Source organism: Rhamphochromis longiceps, linkage group LG12, assembly GCF_057381845.1.
Source record: "Rhamphochromis longiceps isolate RC_006_pf linkage group LG12, R_longiceps_female_GT1.1, whole genome shotgun sequence".
NCBI classification, from domain to species: domain Eukaryota; kingdom Metazoa; phylum Chordata; class Actinopteri; order Cichliformes; family Cichlidae; genus Rhamphochromis; species Rhamphochromis longiceps.
The window spans coordinates 15006504-15030949 of NC_140568.1; the positions used below are offsets into that span (position 1 = coordinate 15006504).

The 24446-nt window shown below is 38.6% G+C and overlaps 1 protein-coding gene across 1 annotated transcript in view; it reads right to left on the reverse strand.

Annotated features, from left to right (window-relative positions):
* LOC146657074 (netrin receptor UNC5D-like) overlaps positions 1 to 24446 on the reverse strand; it is a 289291-nt gene that overhangs the window by 54485 nt on the left and 210360 nt on the right. The window contains exon 11 of the mRNA XM_085424935.1: positions 15800 to 15884. Within this exon, the coding sequence (XP_085281061.1) occupies positions 15800 to 15884 (85 nt within the window). The remainder of the gene's footprint in view (positions 1 to 15799; positions 15885 to 24446) is intronic.

The following is a 24446-nucleotide window of genomic DNA, read 5'->3' on the forward strand; positions in this document are numbered from 1 at the left end:
TGACATGAACTATCCCTGTTTAACACTAGCCACACCCCTAAGTACTTCACCAGCACCCTGATGAATACATTAAAACAACAAAAAGAATGCACTACTAACTACTAGGCATCAGGCTGGTAATGTGTGTGTCACAAACAGGAGAAGTGTGCAAATCCAAAGATTTGAACAGCAGTCAGAAAAAAATCTGGTCAGAAAACCCAGTGCAAACCCCTCAAAATAAAGCTAAGATTAGGGATATTTAGGGGCAACTCACTATGTATATTAGTAAGTAAGTAAAATTTATTTATATAGCGCTTTTCGCAGATAAAAATCACACAGTGCTTTACAACAAAGAAAAAGAAAAATGAAAAGAATGAAATACAACAAATAACAACGTAAAACAGTAAAATACAACATAAAAACAACAAATTAATTAAAAGCTTACCTATATAAAAATGTCTTCAGCTGCTTTTTAAAAGAACCAATGGAGTCTGTACAGCATAAAACCAGTGGGAGAGAATTCCACAACCTTGGTGCCACTGCCTGAAAGGCACGATCACCACGAGTTTTAAATCGAGTGCGTGGGGCCACCACCAGTCTCTGACATGATGACCTTTGAGCTCGGGAAGAGGAATGCCGTTTCAGCAGGTCAGAGATGTACTGGGGAGCTTGACCATGTAGGGCCCTAAAGGTTAAAACTTAAATTTTAAAGTTAAACCTAAAATTTACAGGCAACCACTGAAGGAAGGCCAAAACTGGAGTGATATGAGATCCTCTCCTGTTAAGAGTCGTGCTGCAGCATTCTGCACAGTCTGAAGACGATTTAAAGCTGATTTGTTAAAACAAGTAAAAAGACCATTACAGTAGTCGCAATGTGAAGAAATAAAAGCATGAATAATCATCTCAAGTTCAGGCTTTGACACCATTAGTCTGAGTTTTGAAATATTTCTTAAATGATAAAAACAATTCTGGACCAGCCGTTTGGAATGTCACTCAAGCAACATCGAGCTGTCAAATATGACGCGAGGTTTTTAAGGCTCGATTTTACATAAGGGTCTAAGAAGCTGATATGCTGCCCTATTTCTGGAATCATATGGTCAGGAGCAATAATTAAAGTTTCTGTGTTATCAGATCATATTATACATTATATAATATAATATATACCTATTATACATTTCTAACAATATTTCTAACAATTGTATAATATTAAGAATTATTTTTATAGCATTAAAATAAATGACACAGTGAACAAAAAAAAAATCAATCTGAAACTCCCCTTTCCCCCCCAACTGGTCACGGCAGATGGCCCCGCCCCTCCCTGAGCGTGGTTCTGCCGGAGGTTTCTTCCTGTTAAAAGGAAGTTTTTCATTTCCACTGTCACCAATATGCTTGCTCATAGGGGGTCGTATGGCTGTTGGGGTTTTCTCAGTTTTTTGTGTTGTAGGGTTACAACACAAAAAAATATCAAGTTAGGAAAAAAGATCTGATAGATAACCTCAAGCAAGCCCATACAAACACTAAGCAATAATAATCAATAAATCATTCCTAAAGATGAAATCTATTCACAGGTAATGTTAGCTCTTAATTCAGATTTTTTGGACCATCAAATTATTACGCAACCATTCGTATGCCTTCTTAAAGTGCGTTAAGTGATTCAGACAACATCAACTTTTTCAACTTTAACCTTGATAAATGTCACTTAAACTTAAGCAAAACCAACATACACATGTACATGCACACTATTTCTAAACAGTCAATTTTATGATTAGGTCTATATTTCACTATCAATCATTCGCTCTACATTTTTTTAAAATCAGCCAATCACACCTATTGAAAGGATTAGCCCAGCAAAATGTCTCAACATCGCCTCACAAAGCTAAAACTTTCAGTCTGCTACGTGCTCACAGCTGTTCTGACACTTTTCCTAAATCACACTGAAACTCCTTTTTTTCTCAGAATGTTTGTGGATATGAGCCTTGCAGTGGAGTGCCGGGGGAACAAGATGCAAGCACATTTTGTTAAGCTCTGCTTTGACCGCTGCTTTTTTTCCACAGGGTCATAAACATGTTTGACAGCGAGGCTTGGTGCTTTTATGCCTGTTTGTCTGATGACCCCCTTTCAGTGTGCTGCTCCCAGAAAGCAGAGTTCATACTGAGATTAAAAGTTGGCGCCTGGCATTGAGTGACTGGTTCCTCTTTGTGTTCTGTATGGTTTGATCTTATTTAATATTTCTTTTAGCATTCATCCGGCAACCTGCTGAGACTTCCTGTCAAGAATAATGTTTATGTGCTACATAATTATTTGCTGAATTAAGCAATAGCGGCAGAACTTTCGCAAAGTTCACGGTCCTTTCCTTCTAAGCATTGCTGTGAGAAATTAGCTGTCCATAAAAGTGATATCAAACACAAACACTGCTACACTTCCGATATGACGAGCTGTCAGATTTGGTTGGATGAGTGTGTAAACAAGCTGGCAAGGTCAGCTTCAACAAATATATTTGGAGAAAACTTGTGTGCACCCACTTAAAGCAACCACAGTACCTGAAGCTCCCTTTTGATAAATAACATATATTAGTTTTATATTACAGGATTTAGTCCAAACTTTTACTTTTGCACCTTAATAAAGACTGATTTGAATGTGACATTCATGTATTGTACACACACAGGAGTGAAAATCTTTGTCCTGCAGAAATAACTTTTGTATTTATTCTGATTCCACTTCCACTGAAAATACGACTGAACTTTGTTAGTCTTACAACATTTGCATAATTCTGATACTTTTTTCCAATGCAGATTTTGCATTTTAAGATTTAAACAGGCAGATTGATGCCAATGATTTTTGAGCTATGAGTCTTTTTGCATAATCATCTGAGCCAGTGGTTCACAAACCTGTAATCTAACATATGCGAGGCGCAGATGCTTCTGTTTTAATTGTGTTATCTTTAATTTTTTAGATACTGACAGCTGAAGACAGACTGGAAGGTAGAGACAGGGAAGGAGCAACAAACAGCAAAAACTTACTGTAAAGGTGCTGGTATGGTAATACATACGCACAGTTTCAGAAATTAATACCTTATATTGTTGGATCGTTTCATTAATATTGCAGCTGGAGATGATTGAAAGATTGAATTTAATTACTTACTACTGGGAAGCATAAATCTACAATACACTTGTAGATTTAGATTTTATTATCTGCAAAAGAAGAACTGACTATAGCTTTAAACTAAAGGTCTAATATTTGCATCCAAAATATTGTGGAGCAGAAGTATAAAGTTGTATGACATAGATACACACTTGTCAAAAAACACATTCTCATGATCTCAAAGGAAAAAAACAATATATCTGTCTATACTGGGTAATATGCTACGGATGAAAGGATGCCTCATCGCTTCATGGAAAGGAAAATGATCAACCCACAGAGGACTGACTTCAAAGACACACAAAAATCAAAGACAAAAAAAAAAGTCAAAGGTATCTATTCCTTTGTCCTCCAGGAACTGTTTGCTTACTCTCACCATATGAGGCTGGACAGTCATGCACCAGGAGGAAGCCAGGACCCACTGCACCAGTGTTGGGTCTGACAGTGGGTCCAAGGATCTCATCCCTAAACTTAATGGCATTCAGGGTGCCATTGCCTAGCCTGTAGAGGTCTGTGTGTCCCTTCTTGGATATGGCTCTCTAGGCCATCACTTACATCACTGAATCATGTTAGAGGCAGCATAACATTCATTATGGCATCTCTAGACCCTTTCACATCAGTCACTTGTGCTCAGGGTGAACCTGCTCTCATCTGTGAAAAGCACAAGGTGCCAGTGGTGGACCTGCTAATTCAGATATCGTAAGACAAATGCCAATTGCGCTCTTGCAATGCAGATGGATGGAACTTCAGTCAGTTTGTTTTTTTTACTTCTGCAGTAAAACATCTCCCTATGTACAGTTTTTGTCAAGCCGGCTTATATTTGTGGTGCAACTGTGTGTGGTCGCCTGAGGATGATCTCTAATAAGTTGGTGGAGATTTCTTCCACAGGCCAAACAGTTACAGTGTTGAACACTTAAGAGTCTGAACACTTTTATGGCGAGTTAACAATTCAAAATAAGAATTACTGCCAGAGATTAGAAGTAACTACTTAAGTACTTCATTACTGTATGTTACTGTACTCTGTACTTTACTTGAGTATGTATGTATCTATTTACACTTACATTTCTTACATTTCTTAAATTTAATCCTTCCTTATACTCCTTATCCTTATTTTGAATACAGGCTTGTTACTTTATGTTCAGTGGTATCACTGGCACTCATTCCATCCCACTTTAACGTTGCAAGTTGTAGCCTCGGTACTTTAGCATTTAGCGAGCACTAGAGAAGAGGAGCAAGCATAAAGGAGGTAATGTTTTTTTTTAACTATCAGTTAATTTTAAATACTAAATTTGTATCAGCTCAACAAACATCAGCAAACACAATCTGTGTGAAGTTTGTTGCAGTTTGTAGCTAGCTAAAGGTCCAGCTGCCGTAAAAAAGACAGGACAAGAGAGGAAGAAGAGAATTATTTAACTGCTCAGTGAAGCTTGATAAACTACAAATTTGACAGTTACATGCAATGTGATCATTTTTAATCACATATAAGATCTGTATATGATGTGTTTCGATAAATTATGCATTTTTATATTGTGAAACGTCCTGCAAAACAAACTTAAGTTATTCAAACGTTGCTTGAAAATAGTTTGTACGAGATAAAGAGGTTAGCTTGTGGTACTGTGGTGTTGTTTTTACCAACTTTATGCTGTCTAGTATGGAGACAATACACACTATACTGTTACTGTATACTGCAGTCTGATTTGTTCTTATTTAACATCACTTGCCAGTATTTCCAAGTTAAGGATACCAAAGGATACACTCTTTGTCGTCTGTAATGCCAGATATTGGAATTTTGTTGTATATCTGTATTTTAATACAGTCTTACTCATCCAGACAAGTCCAGGAAACTTCAAACTGCAACGTGCAGGGAACAGCAATTATTGGGCCAGGCGCGCAGTCAGATACTGATTTAGGGAACACTTATTTTGCTTTTGCTCTGCCTTCAGTTGGCAGTTGGTGTTTTTAATATCGCTCCATCATGTTCATTTAGTTGTGGGAAGCCAAAATACACCATCAAGATTAAAACTGTCCCTATATATACATGTACAAGAGATGGCTAACTGCAGTGGATGATTGCACGGAAATGCGCTTGGGTAACTTGGAATATTGTTTGCAAACTATTTTTTCTGGATTTCAGCAGTTAACTTATTAGAACCAGTAGAAATTGAAGCTGAAATTACAAAGATGTGATTGAAGGTGTAATAAGGCAGAAATGTATAAGACATTTCATATTCCATGAATAATACCGTCCAAATTCTTACCAGCTAATAAAAGTCAAAGTCATATCTACACACCACATCTACTATTTTTTCTTTCTCACTGTCTCACTCCTTTTATTCTGTGCAGGCCTAAAATTGCTCATTACTTTTCTGTTCAAAAGACTGAAAGTTGACTCATGTTGCTGAGCAGCCCGCTGGATACAGCATGCCACCAACACCATAGCAGTTAGGGGTGTGTTTCCCACAGAGAGCAGCCATGCTACTTGCTGTGCTGCTGCTAGATAAAAGCATGCTTTTAAATGGCATGTGATTTACCCAGAACAACTGCCTGTTTACTTGCAATGTCATGTTCATACAGCCATAATTGTCTTAACAGCCTCCAAAATGATACTTCAACTTTATTTATGTCTTCTCCCGCCTCCACCTGCTGGAAACTTTTCTGACTTTTTCATAAGTGATGTGTTATGTAAGCTCCTCTGCCATTACAGCAGCTTATCAGAATTAAAAGCAGATTCTGTCTGTTGGAACACCTTCACAGTGAATGCTCTTTCTGGGTGCTGACATCTACTCCAGACTTCCCAATTACTGCTTCAGCATCCGCCCTGGTAAGGAGGGGTGAGGTATTCTGATTTTGTCTGCTTATCAGGCCGGGTGCTATCTCATTGCACAACCCTCTGCCCTATGTCTGTTAGCTCAGTCAGTTTTTCAGTTATGTCAACAGCAGTCCGACTCTTTACTGGCCCTGAGAGAGCTCTTGGCCCATCAGCCAACAGCACTGAGCCTGATCACACATTTAATGCAAAGTGCAGGGAAGGAGCAGATTACCTGCTCCTTAAGTAGCCTGCAGCTCAGGCCCCAGATTCCTACAGCAGCCTGAAGCGCCTGAGGCTAGCAGTCTCTTTTCTCAATTCCACTTGTCATCACGATGAAGGGCCCTATACGGCAGCTTCTTGAGCGCCTAGAGGAGGTGCATTATTTAAAGTGAGCAGTGATTCACTCCTCGGGGACCCCAGGAGCTGCACAAAGTGGCAGACTGGGTCGGGGGTGGTGACGGCAGACTTAATAAATGCACACATTAGCACACTCCATTAGCTTCACCTCTATTTGCTTGTAGTCTCCCACCTGTTTGTCCCACTGTGCTTTTGTCCATTTTAAGTTAATGCAGGCACCTTATGCGGTGTACGGCTACATTAATCAAACAGGCTCCTTTAGGAGACTTACTTTTAGCTTTAACCAACCTTTTAACTCTGCAAAATCTCTAATGCAGCGTAACATGAAAACAGCATTGTGAAAGCTACAGTAGCTGATTGACATAAATGTTCTGGAGAGCATTAACAATAACTTGAATCACCAATTTGTGCAAAGAGTAAAAAAAAAAAAAGCACCATTAAGCATTGATTTGTAACGCTATTACAATTGCTATTCAACTAACTCTGAGACCACTTCATCTTTAGTTCCAGGACCTTGGCGCACTGCAACCCACTTGACTGGGAAAATGAGAACAAGCAAAAAGGCTAATCACTTGAAACAACTCAACATGCTATTTGGTCACTTATCACTGAGAGCGCTACTCAGATTGCTAAAAATAACACCAAATTACCGTAACTATTGAAATAAATGTTTGAAATACTTGTGAAGCTAGCATACAAACAATAGTATGTTTTGCTAAGGTTGAAGCACTATTTCTGTTGCTTTTGTACAGCAGATAAAATGATCTTTGCTTCTAATTCCTGTTGTAATGTTTTTTTTGTCTCTGTGCCTTTTGTGCTCCCCCCGGGCTACACTTTTAGTTACTTCCTACTTCATTCTGAAGGTTAATTCCTCATGTAGCTTTCTGTGGTTTTACTTCCCTTGTTTTTTCTTCTTCCTGCTTTTGTTGTTCTCGTGATTGAGGCTACATGTGCCTTTTCACATTAGGGAAAACAGTGGTTGCTGATGCCCAAATTTATTACGACTGAAGGCAGTCGTAATAAAGATGGTTTTATTCAAAGACGTAGGTAAAGTCTGAAACCACTCGCAGTTAGTAGCCATATTCAAAACAACTTTGGTGTGTCAAGATGTTAATAAACAGGGGTGCACATAAGTGGTCCGTAGGTGCGCATTCGCTGTCAAAATAAAAGATGAGCACCAGATAAGAAGTTGCAACGCGTGTTTGCGTACATAAGATTTTCTGGAGGATGACAGACATTTGTTTGGAACTCTTAAAGATGTCGAAGAAGCTCCTTTAAGCAATTACTTTGGTGTTCCTCCACCTCCAAAGAAATGTCAAAAGGAGTCCGAACTGCAAAAGAAGCACATATTCTTGGAAAAGTGGTTGCAGGAGGTGAATGCACAGAGATGTGGTGCAGAATATGCCGTGAAAATCCCACTCTAGCGGACAAAAACAATGCCTTTTATATGGACGCAAACGCATGTTGCAATTTCTTATCTGGTGCGCGTCTTTTATTTTGACCACTTATGTGCATCCCTGTTAATAAGATTGCATAATGATGGAGCCAGTTTGCTGTAGTCTGACATCAGTTTGCAATGGCTTAGGTTGGCAGTTAAATGCAATCTGCTTATAGTAATATGGTGATTAGTTGTGATAATTTGTGAAAAATGCTGTTGCCATCTACATACACAGAAATTTATTTATCCATGTTCTTCCACTTATCCAATTCGAATGGGGGCTGTAATCTATCCCTGCTCCCATAGCTCATCAGTCTGCTGAATGGCCAACACAGAGAGACAGACAACCATTCACACTCACATGTACACCTACAAGTAAGTACAGTACAGTGTACAAGCATGATGTGACAATGTTGTTTTACTAATGGGATTAATGCTGAGCTCCTATACATTGTTAAACACTCATGGTTAATAGAGAAAACGAAGCACAAACCTTAGACTTAAGTTATTAATATACTCTAGTACTGAATGATAATATTAAATATTAGGCTCATTAGGTTCAGCATCAGAACAGGACAGATCTCATCTTCCTCATCAAACTGCAGATTTCCTCATCTATGTTTGAGCCTAACATTTCAAATGAAGATGGATCTCTGTCCTGAGGAAGACAAGACTTTTTTTCTAAAGTGTAATGTCACCTTGGTGGGGACAGTGGGATTTGTGAGCCCTGAACCGAAACCACGAACAATGTGTTCATCCAGAACACTGTGCAGTGGGATCTCTCAACCACGACTGGACCTGCGTAAGCAGGTGCTAAAAAGGCTCTCCATCCTGATAAACAGATCAGTTTGGACACCCAGAGTAGAAGCAGCCAGGATTTTAACCAGAGGGCCAGGCATCCAAGCAGGAAGTCGTGTCACACCTATGCACTGGTGCACTGACAGCTATGTATAACAGATAATCAGTTTTTAGCCCTCAAACTCTATAAAACCAATCCTGCAATTTACTCTGTGAGTGCTGCTTGGTCTGTTCGTGGGATTTATGAATTAAAAACTTATAAACAATATACTAAACCAGACCCTGAATGTTCACCTGGGCCTCTTTCATAAAGCACATCTGCGGAATATAATTTCATCAGAAAAAGTAATTTTCCTACGAGAACAAAGCTGCTTCTGCCTCAGTAGGTTGAAGGATTTATCTTACAATACAACGTGCTCATAAAACCTTGAAGGCAAAAGCGAATATGTCTGACCTAAGCAAAACCGCGACTTCACAAGATTTAGATGAGCCTTTGAAAAGCTTAAAGAAAATAGCTTTAATAGGACTGCGAGTGTGTGGAGAAGTAGGTTGGAGGGGGGTTGGGTGCAAGACACTGTAGTGGGAAAGAATAGGATGCAATTGTGTCCACTGGCCTGCTACGACACAGACGGTGATTAACAGATGGTGAGATGACAAAGTTAACAGACCACCAGAAGAAAAATTGCTGTCAACAGTAAATATCTTTCAGTGCATGAGGAGCAAGGGGAAAACACAAAACACTGTCATGTTGGAGCCTGACATATTTGCTGAAAGTTTCAAAGGTAGAAAAGATGGTGGGAGAAAGTAAACAGTTTCTGCTAGCAGGTAGGAATCTAAAGGAGGGGATGAAGGCAGCTCTACACCAAAAGGATTTACACCTGTAAGGACTTTCAAAGACCCCATGGAGCATGCTATACAGTTGTCACAGAACCTAGGAAAGAGTGCTACCTGTAACCTGAAAATATAAAGAAACATACAAAGCTAATTATCCATTTGCTTTTCCTCCTGGTCATGCCTGAGGTAGCAAAAAATAATAATGGGTAATTACTGACCTAAATAAAGGCTACATTTGCCTAAATTGAGTACACACTATCATTCCACCAAATTAGAATACTGTTTTTCTAGATGAAGTCATTTGATGGGAGTGCTCATCCCGTCCCCCTCCCCTCACCCTGCCCCCCTCCCCGAGCCTGGTTTCTTCCTGTTAAAAGGGAGTTTTTCCTTCCCGCTGTCATCAAGTGCTCATAGCGGGTCATTTAATTGTATTATTGTATATGATATAAAGCACTCTGAGGCAACTATTGTTATGATTTAGTGCTACATAAATAAAAGTAAACCAAGATGCATTGTGTTGGTGAAGTAACACGACATTAACACTTTTTGAAGTGTTGCTTCTATAAAAACATATCTTAGCCCAAGAGAGTAATGCACATGTGTTAATAAGTTAAGATCTCCCATAGAGGTCTATGATTGAGTCACTTTTATTGTCTCTTTTAATCAATTATCTATTTAATGAATGTCTAAATATAAATTTTTAAATGCAACTGGAGAAAACAGTCATCTTTACTCTTGAAAAATAAGTTTTGCATAGACTTACTCTCCTTCCTTTAAATTACTTTATGAAGTAAAGGCCAGATAGCGACATTGGCACAGCAGATCTGTGATCATTTTTAACTTACGATGACTCTTTATTTATCTTTACTATGTATCAATTTATATTGCACATGTGTTATTTATGTGGGCGACCATGGCTCAGGGGGTTGGGAAGCGCATCTGTAACCGGAAAGTCGATGGTTCGATCCCCGACTCTCTGTCCTGGTCGTTGTGTCCTTGGGCAAGACACTTTACCCTCCCGCCTACTGGTGTTGGCCAGAAGAGCCGATGGCGCGATATGACTATGTAAATCCAATCTATTATTATTTATGTTTTACATAGTTTCTACCTGTCTGGTGACTATGGATGTAAAAAAGCAGTTTTCCTAAACTCTATCATGATTCTGTGTTTACAGGACTTCTTAAAAAGCTCTGAGATTGAGAGGTTTCCATGTATTGTGTATAATTGTGTAACTATAGAGGGCAAAGAAGAGCTGTGCTGAATTTTTAACATCAGTATAAAACATGTAATGGAAAATTGAGTGACTGCTTTGAAAATCAACCTCAAATACAGAAAATCTGCATCGTGACAGGCATAACTCACTCTTTCCACCCCTGTTTGCATCTTATTATGTCAGTGGCTCCCATCAAGGCGAGCTACATCCCAGTCATTTTGTACAGGGAGTGCAGAATTATTAGGCAAATGAGTATTTTGTCCACATCATCCTCTTCATGCATGTTGTCTTACTCCAAGCTGTATAGGCTCGAAAGCCTACTACCAATTAAGCATATTAGGTGATGTGCATCTCTGTAATGAGAAGGGGTGTGGTCTAATGACATCAACACCCTATATCAGGTGTGCATAATTATTAGGCAACGTCCTTTCCTTTGGCAAAATGGGTCAAAAGAAGGACTTGACAGGCTCAGAAAAGTCAAAAATAGTGAGATATCTTGCAGAGGGATGCAGCAGTCTCAAAATTGCAAAGCTTCTGAAGCGTGATCATCGAACAATCAAGCGTTTCGTTCAAAATAGTCAACAGGGTCGCAAGAAGCGTGTGGAAAAACCAAGGCGCAAAATAACTGCCCATGAACTGAGAAAAGTCAAACCTGCAGCTGCCAAGATGCCACTTGCCACCAGTTTGGCCATATTTCAGAGCTGCAACATCACTGGAGTGCCCAAAAGCACAAGGTGTGCAATACTCAGAGACATGGCCAAGGTAAGAAAGGCTGAAAGACGACCACCACTGAACAAGACACACAAGCTGAAACGTCAAGACTGGGCCAAGAAATATCTCAAGACTGGTTTTTCTAAGGTTTTATGGACTGATGAAATGAGAGTGAGTCTTGATGGGCCAGATGGATGGGCCCGTGGCGGGATTGGTAAAGGGCAGAGAGCTCCAGTCCGACTCAGACGCCAGCAAGGTGGAGGTGGAGTACTGGTTTGGGCTGGTATCATCAAAGATGAGCTTGTGGGGCCTTTTTGGGTTGAGGATGGAGTCAAGCTCAACTCCCAGTCCTACTGCCAGTTTCTGGAAGACACCTTCTTCAAGCAGTGGTACAGGAAGAAGTCTGCATCCTTCAAGAAAAACATGATTTCCATGCAGGACAATGCTCCATCACACGCGTCCAAGTACTCCACAGCGTGGCTGGCAAGAAAGGGTATAAAAGAAGAAAAACTAATGACATGGCCACCTTGTTAGGGCAGGGATAGCTCAGTAGGTAGAGTGGTGGCCCCATGATCGGAAGGTCGGGGGTTCGATTTCCCTGAACAGCTACCCTGAGGTACCCCTGAGCAAGGTACCGTCCCTACACACTGCTCCCCAGGCGCCCAATGGCTGCCCACTGCTTCACTGAGTGAATGGGTTAAATGCAGAGAGGGATTTTCCCCACGGGGACCAATAAAGTACACTTTCTTTCTTTCTTCTTTCACCTGATCTGAACCCCATTGAGAACCTGTGGTCCATCATCAAATGTGAGATTTACAAGGAGGGAAAATAGTACACCTCTCTGAACAGTGTCTGGGAGGCTGTGGTTGCTGCTGCACGCAATGTTGATGGTGACCAGATCAAAACACTGACAGAATCCATGGATGGCAGGCTTTTGAGTGACCTTGCAAAGAAAGGTGGCTATATTGGTCGCTGATTTGTTTTTGTTTTGTTTTTGAATGTCAGAAATGTATATTTGTGAATGTGGAGATGTTATATTGGTTTCACTGGTAAAAATAAATAATTGAAATGGGTATATATTTGTTTTTTGTTAAGTTGCCTAATAATTATGCACAGTAATAGTCACCTGCACACACAGATATCCCCCTAAAATAGCTAAAACTAAAAACAAACTAAAAACTACTTCCAAAAACATTCAGCTTTGATATTAATGTGTTTTTTGGGTTCATTGGGAACATGGTTGTTGTTCAATAATAAAATTATTCCTCAAAAATACAACTTGCCTAATAATTCTGCACTCCCTGTAGGTTCTATTCTCTTTTGCTACTTTGTTCAAGTGGAGCCATGTGAATAAACAGTGACACTTCAGAGGAAGCTAGAAACCCTTGTGAATCTCCACAGGGAAGACTGTGCAAACTTCCGCCCTGGAGACAGCTCAGTCCATCTGAGGGTCATTACCTAGCCGTGATCAGAATGCATAATGTACGTGCTGCCAAGATGAAAGGCCCCGAGAGAAATATGTGCCTTCTATTCTGTCGTGCATGTCCATCAGCGCAACCAAGCTCCGTTCATCACTGCATTCATCATCGTTTAAACAAGCTTCCCGGGTCGTGACTCTCTCCCAGAGCGCCACATTGTTGACACCGAGTGGAGTACATAACTACATATTGACTCTCAGAGTGACGAGGATGGGAAAGGCATTGGAGGATTGGACGTTTGACTTTGCTTCTTATCAGTCAGTTATCTAAATAGAGGACTCCATTGCGAAGTCCCCTCTAGGTCGTGTGGTGTAAACTTGAGTTTCTCCACAGCTGCTAGGACATCAAAGCCCACACTACCACCTGTGAGGGGCTTCTGGAAATGAACAACCATATCGAGAGACTAAGAGGGCTCCTAAAGAGAGAGGGAGATAGGCCCATCTGTCACATAGCCTGAGGGTAAACACACATGGACGCAGAGATGTCTTTGGGGAGGGTCACACACACATTACCTTCTGTACAAGCTTTACAAGTGGTTGCCAATATATTCATTTGTTGATTTTTGATGATTTTTGATGGCTTTGTAACACGCCTTTATGATCACTATCATTGCTACAACTACTAACACTAGCAAGCCTGATTACCAAGTTGCATCCTTACTAATTAGTACTAAGCAGCTGATTAATTAACTGGTGAGTTATTACTCACCAAAACTGAGTCACAAATTGCGTTATCAGATAGTTCCAATAAAGATTCTCCATAAGGCCACCAACACCACTAACAGAGCCAAGTTTAACGACTTAAATTAGCAGAGGTGAAATGGATCAGCTACAGCTAGCTGCCCAAATGTTAATGCCTCAGAATTGTCCAAAAAGAGGAGGAAAACATCCCTTATACAGTAGCCTTGAGCCTAAAATACTATCTAGAGGAAACAAATGCATTATTTCCTGCTGGTCAAAAACTATACTAAGCAGCTGCTTTTGGAAACGAAAAAATGTGCTGAACTACTGAGCGGCAGTGATTGTAGCATGGTCAAATGGTCAGTTTGTTAATGATCAGAGGGCCACAGCAAAAAACAAGCCATAATTAAGCAAAAGTTTCTTGATACATATCATACCAATAATATGCTACTGACATTAATGCTATAGTCACTCAAGCGAAGTGACTATAGCACATAAATAGAGTTTGGAGAGGAACCAGGTCTGCCACCAGCCGCCATCAGTTGGTAATAAGGTGGAGTCTGTCTGTTATAAGTTTGCGATTGAATGGGGTTAAGTTGGCAGTTACAGTTGCATCTATGATAATAAAGTGATTGACTGTGATAAATTAGCAAAGGTTCCAAACTTTTTGTCATCTATAGATCCAGAAATTTACTGTAACAGCTTCTATGCAGAGTCCAGCCAGAAACTCATGGATCTGAAACAGAATTCAAGAAATTCCTCCGAAAACAGTTACATAGTTACTGCAGGATGGGAAAATGATACACCAGAATGCAACCAGCTGGCAACCAGTTGAGTCAAATCCTCTGTTGATTGACATAGAATGACTGCAGTGTATTGCCATCTGTCTGCATTTACAAATTAAACAATTATTTACAATCCTTGGCCAATCTGTCTGAGACTGACGCCAAGCTGCAGTCAGTCAGTGCGGGGCTACAACTGGTTTGAGACAGGTTGCCTTTCTATCTATTGATTCTTTATTACCTTTCTTGACTTCTTCTTGACATGACTTCTTTAAAAATTTTCAAGCTCCAAACATAAAAAAGGATTAACAGCAATTGATAAGCTTAGAGGCCTATAGCTAAGGTACATTAGCTAACATTAAAATGATAGTTAGCTGATGTGTTTAGCCAATGAATGTAACTGGCATTTCTTATTTTGTCTGACATTTAATTTATTTTGGATTTAGTCACATATATTTTACTTGAGAGCAACCCATTCATCAAAGACAATTTTCAAAGACAGAGGTAAATCACTAATTTCAAAAAAAGCAAACTCTCCTTTTGATTAGTGCCTCCATTTTTTTTTTTAGATGTTCTCCTACCTTCTTTTCCAACAGTGCAATGTTTTTGCATTCTGCAGTTCAGAGTCAAAACCTGCAAATCAAAAGCTTTTGATTGCATTACCGGTAAAAAATAATTACAGCTTTCCTGATGAATGTTTTTTCAGGAAACTTTTTTTTTTGCATCTTGCTTTCCATATGTAATTCACAGGAGATAGTACAGGGTCAAGCATGAATGGTTCAACAGCTCAATCATCCATTATTAATCAGCAACAAAACAAAGGTCCTCCAGAACAGTTTTATATCCTGACTACTACAAACCATGATGGAAAAAAGGAGTCTGATGTGTAATATCTTGTGAAGGCTCCTTTCATTATCAATGTATTTTTTAGCCTAAGAAGAGTACCTGTAGTCTTTGTTTGATACAAGATTTGTCAGCCAACCGCCTCAGACACATCATAAACAACTTCTCATTTTGGCTCTAAAAGGCTGTGTGAATAGTATGAAAGACAGCACAAGCATATGTGTGTTACACTCAGACTGTCTGGTTATCCTCTTACAATGTAGCTTGCCATCACCAGCGTGTGAATGTGTGTGTGAATGGGTGGATGACTGGATGTGTAAAGCGCTTTGGGATCCTTAGGGACTAAGTAAAGCGCTATACAAATATAGGCCATTTACCATTTACAATGTTTGGAGACAGTGACATGAAATCCTCCAACTGATCTTTAAAAAGCTTGATTTTTTTAATTAATTATTTTTTTGTTTTGGTTGAAATTTCATACTTGGAAGACTAGAAGCTAAACTCAACACAGACAACAGGCTGTAAGAAAACATATCAGAAAGCCTAAATCGAATTCCTTCATCCCACAATGACAGAGCACTGATACTGCAGCTGCAAACAAAGTAACAAAAGATAGTAAATAATTAGCGAGACAGCGAGGACAGGTGATGGAGAGTCAGGGCAGATGGATGATAAGATAGAGAGAGAGTGACAGGCAGATAGATGCTTCAAATGATATTTAGGTAAACTGTGGCCTCACCTTGCTTCTCCCTGATTGATCACCATGTACATCTCCCAGGACATATTTTCAGCCACGGATCCATGAGGCACCAGGAGGCTGACCCCTGAAACACACAAACACACACACACACACATTTGTGTCAGCAGCAACTCCTCCAGCAGCCTGACAGCATAGGGCAAAATAAGAGCATGTCATACATGCTGGGGTTATGTAGATATTTATGAGCGCTTCAGTTCACCTCAAAGAAAAGAGTGACCTAGACTTGGGCTTCTAAGTGTTATAATATTCATGCTGATTTTCAATGGGAGTACAATAAAAAAGGGCTTATTTTGGCATATTTAAACAGTGTTTACATATCATGAGCAAATGAAGACATAAATACTACTTATCTATAGGGTTAGCTATAAGACAGCCTAGAGTATTTCGGGAGGACTCGGTGAAGCACTGGCATTTGCGGATTTCTGATTCTTGACTGGTTGTTAGCAAAGATAGAAATAGATAGAAGATGTTACTGTACTTCAAACTTTTCATCCTGTATCCATCCACCCAATCCTAACTGGTCAAAGCAAATACTTGCCCATCAATCTAACTGAGTTTTTCCTCCACCATCACCAAGTTCTTGCTCATAGGGCTTTTCTTTACATTATTATGGTCTCTACTTTACAATATAAATAGCTTTGAGGAAACTATTGTTTCAATTTAGCGCTATATAGATGAGCTTGAATTGAAAAACACTGATTGGATTGAATTATTTAAATTTCATCCCAGCCTGGTAAAATATTTCTATATTTAGACAAAGAATCTGCTTGGTGGAGGTCAAGATGCTTTTTACTGTCATGGTTCAATGGGGAAAAAGTTTCAGTGAGCAGACCACAGTGACAAAAATGAATTTTATTAACCTTATGTCTTTTTTTTATTTTTATTTTTTGCTTTAGTGCAAATATTTCCAAGCGGCTGCAGTTTAAGGTTTGCAGTCAACTATATGTGTTGTCTGGTACCAAGCCACATGGTCTATTTTACACTGCTATGTATTGGAGAGTTCAGAAATAAGACGTCACAGAGTTCATTACAAAGTTCTGGTCACCATGGAATTTTAAACTGAAATTTGGAGGTGAAACCATTCTCTCTGCCAATAATTGACTTTCCTTGTGTGGGTGCAGTCATTTCCGTTCCAAGTCCCACTGAAGCTACATCTGTAAATTTGCCCTGTTGGTAACCAGTAAGCATTTTTGACTTTGCTAGGCTTTGGGAGGATGTAGAGTCAGAAAATTTAATATAAATGTAGCTTATTGTCGCTAATTAGCTATATTGAAGCATTTACTTTTTATATAGCCGTCCTCCTGAGTATAAAGCGCTACACAACAGAGCAACAATTTCCATACTGATGAGGGGGAATCAATGACACAAATATGAACTTTAAATAAACTATGAAGTTATTTCTTGTACGCAAATGAGAAAAATAACAAATTAATGGGTTAGCAAACAAAGCTTGTAGAAAAAAGAGTAGTAAGCAGGCAGAGCTGTGGGAGTTACTGTGACTAAGTTGCACTGGAGTTATTGATAGAATATTTGCATGCAGGTCTTTAACAGTCCCTACAAAATTATAAAACACGTATTTTTTGCAAAAATCAGTTGGATTTTCTTATTTATTGATTTTTTTTTTCAAAGAAGAAACAACAACTAATTAGTGTATTGTAATCAAAATTTAGCCTGCAGTTATGTGTGACTGAGGCAAACAGGCCCTGAGTACTATTTTAGTACTTCACTTCTGAATTTCAACCAATTAGCACAAACATTTTTATATATTTATTGGATATTTGTTGGTACAGATAATGTTAGTGAGGGAAACTCAAAAACAATAGAAAACATTTTATTGTTTACATGTAAGGTTTTGGCATTTTATGCTTACATGAGGCTACAATGAAGACTTACATAAGGCTGCTATGGATGAGAAGCCGACAATGACTCTGATCATGTGCAAGATAAGTGAAGGTTTTAACTTAGCTTGTGTTGACACAGCATTCATGTTCATGCACACAGTTTCCAGCACAATAGGACTCATTTTAAACATGGCTACACCAGTCAGATGCTAAGGGATTTAGCAACTGATGTTTGCGTCATATGATTGTACGCTCTTTAAACTACACTTTTTTCCCCTTCAGCCACAAAACTGGTTAAAAAAATACCTTTGACCCAAGTCTGTTAAAAAAATTAAAAAATTAACCAAGCATGTAATTCAGCCTCTTATGACCAAACAAAGTAAGAATCTACTTTTGGCTGCTCTCTCATTTCAGTGTGTGGCTCTGCTTTTTTGATGTAAAAGTCCAGACCATTCGTTGCAACTGCATTTTCTTTTCTTTTTTCTTTTTTGATGACCTATAGTGATGATGGAAAAGTTACTTTAACAACATCAAAAAACCCCAATATAAACAATTAAAGAAAAAATCACATCACATTACATTGTGAAAACCCATCAGCTTGGATTTTCCTGCTTTTCTGACCTTAGGATAATTTGCTGGAACGTCCACGATGTGTTAACATGCACCAGACCAAAAAACTACTGCCTATATAAAGGTGCTCAGTCTTGCTGATGATAAAGCTAATCAAGTGTATATGATCAGCAGCACTTGGCTGCAACATAATTTCATGACTATCAATCAATTTTTATTCAGTCAATCTTTATGTCCATAGAAACAAAACAAATCACATACAGTAACACAAAAACAAGAGAAAAACAAATAAAAATACACCTTTCTGCACCTATACCAGTGTCTCCACAATGAAGAGTGATAACGTGCGGTGCTAAACCTTGTATCTGCTTCATGTGCATGCAAATATATTTATCAATGAGATGTGTTAATAAAACTTTAAATGTAGTGGCTCCAGCAGTTACAAACATCTCCCTTGCACTGAGCCATCTCAGTGTATTCAGTAATAACCTCAAAGCCTCAATAAAAGCTACATGAAGTTTCCATAAACTTGTTTTCCTATAATTTGTCCAAAGGTCTTTCATATACAGAGGTGTACATTATGTTCTAAATGAAGAAATGGTCTATCTATCGACACATGCATTAAATTTACCTAAGCTGTATGCACACTTCATCCAACATTTCCATTATCATCTGACATTTGATGTGAGACGTCCAAGATATCTGAACTTGTTACAGACAGTAAAATGATTATCTGACAATTTCAACTCTGGAAATCTTTGATAGTTGTCCTTACTTGCTTCTGCAAATCGTCAGTGCTCTTTTACAGACATTGTATCTGATATCATGTTAAACGTCATACAGTAAGGAGAACGTATGTGAAAGAGCCGCTGGAGACCAGCACTGCTAAGACTAAAGACAACAAGATCATCTATATACATAAAATGGATCAATAAAATACCATGCATCCCATATAGGCTCTTAATTTCTTTGACAAATCATCAACATAAACATTGACAAGAATTGGGGACAAAATTCCTCCTTGTCTAACACCATCACTAACTCCAACCAGGGCAGAAATGCAACAGCTTGCAATGTCTGCTTGTCTTTAACAGTTAAACCAGAAATTTCATGATGTATTTGGCACCCCTCCTTGACTGAACTTAACAAGTAACTTTATAAATTACACACCTAAATGCTTTGGAGGCATTGATAAAAAGTGATGAATTCTGTCTTCTACATTGGTTTAAAGTTTATTTCAAAGAATATATACAAAAATCAGCACCATGCTTGAGTTTGAAGTCAAAGTGATTATCAGTGAAGTTAATGAACATATGTAATCTATGGAGCCAGTTTCTTTCTAAAACTTTTGACGTTGTCTTCGCTAATAGTGTTGGTCTGTAGTTATCAAGACTGCTGACTTTCCTAGCCTAATCCTTAATGATCGGCACTAACAGAACAGATAACACTGGGTCTGGCAACAAGCCATGGATCATGCAACCAGTAAAACAGATGGAAAGAAATGGATGCCAGCTTATTACTGGCATGTTTAAGATGTTCAGCAAAAATATGGTCTAACCACATGCTTTTTTTTATCTGGTAGCTCAAGCATTGCTTGATATAACTCATGTGCCATAATGACCATGCACAGAATAACATTTGCAAAATATATTGCTATTTATTTTTGTCGGTGAATCATGAAAATATCCACATATGCACTGAATATTAAGGGAAGAACAGAAATGTTAAAAAGCGCCTAAAGAGGTAAACATCCTTTGTTAGGAAAGATCTAGGAATTGTGGGGAAAATATGAAGATGAGTGGCCAGTGGGTCACAATGAGTAAAACCTGTTTCTCGGTAAACAAAACTGACGTTTTTCAGTAAAATGTGTAGGAGGTTGTTATTCCTACATAATCTGAGTAACACTGTTATTTTTTCCCCTTAGGTTTTAGTAGTCTAAGAGCTTAGCTGATCAGCCTGAATATACACAAATGGCTACAGAAAATAAGCAACTGAATCAATATGTGATTTAAGTTAAGCTGTAAACATTTCTTTCTTTTCACTCTGATCTCCCAGTCAGCTACACAACAGCTTTGAAGAAGCAAGTGGATTTTTTTCACAGCATGTCAAAAGATCAACACTGTCCGTCCTCTGTTGCTTCACACTATTCATCTGCTGCAGAGTGAATGGCAGAGCATTCACTCTGAAGTGTAGAGAGCATATAAAGGCCCTGCTTTACAAATAAAAGGTTCAGAGGAGCAGCGAGGGAGATGACAGATAAAGGGTTTTGGAAGCTTTATGGAAAGTGTGTATTTGTAATAACTTGGTCATGTTGGGCATTCTTTAGAGTTTGTCTGTTTTTAATAAAGCTGTGTTTCACATGTTGGGGAGCTTGCGCTGGTGGCGACAAAGAAATTGGTAGGAAGAGTCAATTGCAACTGTCTTTCTTGAGTAGTTAAACCCCTTGCTGTAAGGGTTCTGATCACTCAGTTAAACAAAAATAAAAAAACCTCACTTGCCAACAATGGCCATTAAAAGTGAAAGCTCTGCACTGTGGAAACACTGAAAAGCAGTTGTTTTTTTTTACTATACTGTGAAATTCATTTTGTGTATGGTTGAGACAAACTGGCTCCTTCATAGGTAGTCTGAGTTTCTCAACGTCTTGCTCATGACAAATGGATGACGGCAGAGTGACAGGTGGGTTGGTTCTGTGTCTGTAGTGATTTGGACATTGTTTAAAAAGGAGCTGAGTCTTAGGGGATACCGATGCTAGGCATGCTTACCTCGCACTGTGCACCATTGTACACTCTTAAAAAAAACATCTTAAAAAAAACCCTGTAAATTTACATTGCCTTTTCAAGTGATTTTAAACATTAAATTAGGAACATGTTAATGTGATTAAACAATGAAATTATCTATAAATAGGAAAAAAAAAATCCTAAAAAAACAGTAATATTCCGGCAGCTGGGGCGCCAAAATACTACCGTAAAATAACAGAAAATAACTTTCTCATGAAAATACAGTTATTTTCAGTAATGAAAATAGAGTTTGTTGCGCAAATTTTACATGGGATTCTGCCTTTTCCAAGTGCTTTTAGACATTAAATTAGGAACATTTTAACGTGATCAAACAATGAAATTACCTATAAACAAGGTCACTGAATGTTGCAATATGAATCATAATACATAAATGTACAGAAATATACAGTTAACAGTTGGTTTAAATAATAATGGATTGCATGCTCTGAGACAGGCTGGCGAGGCTGCCATATCGCAGCATCGGCCCCTCTGGCTATCACCAGTAGGCGGAGAGTCTTGACCACGGACACAATACCGAGAGTGTCCGAGCCGGGGCTCGAACCGGCAACCTTCTGATCACATGCAAACTGCCAACTCTTGAGCCACGATCGCCCTAAATAGCAATGATAATAATACTTATGTGATGTAACACAAGCTTATAGGGATCATGTTGTATGCTTTTCCATAGCATTACATTTGAATTCAACAGTTCAATCTTTCAAATAACAGACAGATATTTGTGAAATCATGATACATTTGTGAATGTATTTTAACAATCTAAATATGCATATGTACAGACAGATACATTTAATAATCATGAAAATTATGTTGTATTACATTACAGTGATTTAACGTTAATTAACATTTGAAATGTGAAGTCAAAGTCTATTTACGTAACTTTAATGATATTCTAGAAGAACAGAACATTACTGTAAAATGCAGTAAAATACTTTTATATTAGGATTTTTTCCTACAGTGCAGCCATACCAGCGACCTTGTTGTTGTTAGTTCACATTCATTGGCCGATGCTTAGCGTCATGTTATTATGCGTCCAAACATCCAACATCCATGTCACATTGTTTTCATGGTCACACCCTCACCCCAGGTGCAGAGGCCTATTTCTGTTCAAGAATGTTGTGAATACTTTGAGATTTATATTAATTGCAATTCCTACCTCTACATTTATTTTTTAAAATATATAATTAGCACAGCGTGGCCATGCAATGTTTTATATGTTTTTTTTAGTTTTTATTCCTATTAATTATATTTTCACTTGTTACCTCTGAATTATTGAATCAGACCTAGATGACATGAAATTTTCAGCAAAATTATAATTCAGATACTCCTTTAATGATTGATTATTCTCATTAATTTTTGATCATTTTACATATTTTTCCATAGTATTACATTTGAATTTAACAGATCATTCTCTCACATAACAGACAAATTTTTGTGAAATTATGATACATTTCTGGATGTATTTTTACAAAATCTAAATATGCATATTACTTTTGACATGTAAAACTTTGACATTACTATTTTTTGGAACAGTGTACCTACTCACACCTCCTCCACGGCCATTTCATGGCCCAAGTGCACTTCACTTTGTCTCAGCATCTCAACTCATCCCTCTTATGCGTTCTTTCTCTCTCTCTCAGACACATTTGCACCCTTGAAACATGATCTTGCAGAGCACCAGGTTTGTGATTTTTATGACTTAATTAGGGAAGCAGTGAGACGCGATCTGCTCAGATGTTTGTAAATTACTTAATGTGACTTTTACAGAGGCAGATGTAGATGAGGATGACTGGAGTTCTGTGATGTGGTGCAGACATTGATTACATAACACAGTACAACTGAACCACACCCATGTTCACCAGATCCCAGTTCACTTAACTGCATCGTGGCACAGCACGGAATGATCACACTAGTCACACGTACTGGAGTGTGGGGGAGTCTAATGTGTTTGGGCACGGTATGAATCATCTAGTGTTCGTATACACTTGCAGTGAAGTTCTCAGGTATTCTGGATGCATTTAATTGAGAGGCCACAGGCTAGGTAGACCACAGGCAGGTAGATGTCTACTATAAAGGGATGATCCCTCTTTCCAGGGAATTCTATGGGATTATTCAGCACTGGGATTCACAATATTTCAACAGAAAGAATGTCTCCTGCAGAGCAAGTTGTATTTCATGTTGTTTGTAATTGTATTGTTGTCAGTGAGTTTCTTCAAGACCATTTTAGACCGCTAACCATGAAATCAATGGCAGAAAAGTAAAATTATTTGAAAATGAAGTGTTTAGAGAATTTAAAAAGATTCTAACACTATCTCAAATAATTCTGAGACTCATAGTTTTTGTTCATTTAGAAAGTTTAAACAATCAAAAGTACCTTTAAAGTGATTAAGAGTGCTTCCTTAAGCTTCATGGCCACTGTGAAAGGATTTATTTCTTTGGTAGAAAATAGGTACAGCTACTGAAAATGCTGAAAGTGGGGTTTGTGAATTATCCAGAGTAATTTAGGACATTGTTTTCAAAGACAGAATCAGCTGCACTGTCTTTCATTTCTAATGAAATTTTAATTAATTCTTCAAAGCTGCAAGTCCCCTGATTTTGTGTGGGAGATGTAGTGTGAATCCACTCCTTAAAAATGGCTGAACAGATGTAAGGAACGTTGCTATTTTGGTTTGTATCACTAAGGTGACTGGAGAACTCCAGTAATCTGCAGTGAAGTGCTGCGTATGGCTGCCTGTTCAGTCTAATGAACAGCAGTCCCTGCAGACACACCGTGCGAGTTCTGCTCTTGATAGCAAAGACTTCTCCACACAGACCTTCAGCCTGAAAGACGACCGTGGGAGGCTGATTTCACTTCACCTCTCCATGCAGGCTGAAGAACACCACCGTGTATATGGGAGGACCACAGAAGAGGGCTGTAAGTGAAGTGGTTGGCACAGTTCACGCAGACTCCTCCAGCCATTTGTGTTGGCAGGACACGATGACAGCGTGACCCCCGTTTGCCTGAGAGAGCTCGCAATGACGTGGAGGAATAACAAACAGCTACCTGCCTTGGCAACAGCACAGATGGATCTTAGCAACAGCTTACAGGGTCTAAGGAGTGTGTTCATGCACTAGTTGTCATATAGTAATGATATGTGCCATTTGTTTAGAACAAACTTTGACAAGGTGATTTACATTATCATTTTATTTGTCCTTTCCAACTGATGACTTTATATATATACATCCAACATCGATTCAGGAAACATCTATTTGTAAATCTGTGTGTATATAGCATGTTTCTTTATAGGTATAGCTGTAGGTAGAGCACAAGTCCTGCATTTAATTTCGCTTATAAATTGATTAAGTTTTATACTCAAAGTATTCTACAAAAGCAGTCAGTTGAAAATTAATGAGTTTGAGGGTAAATAAATAATTCACAGA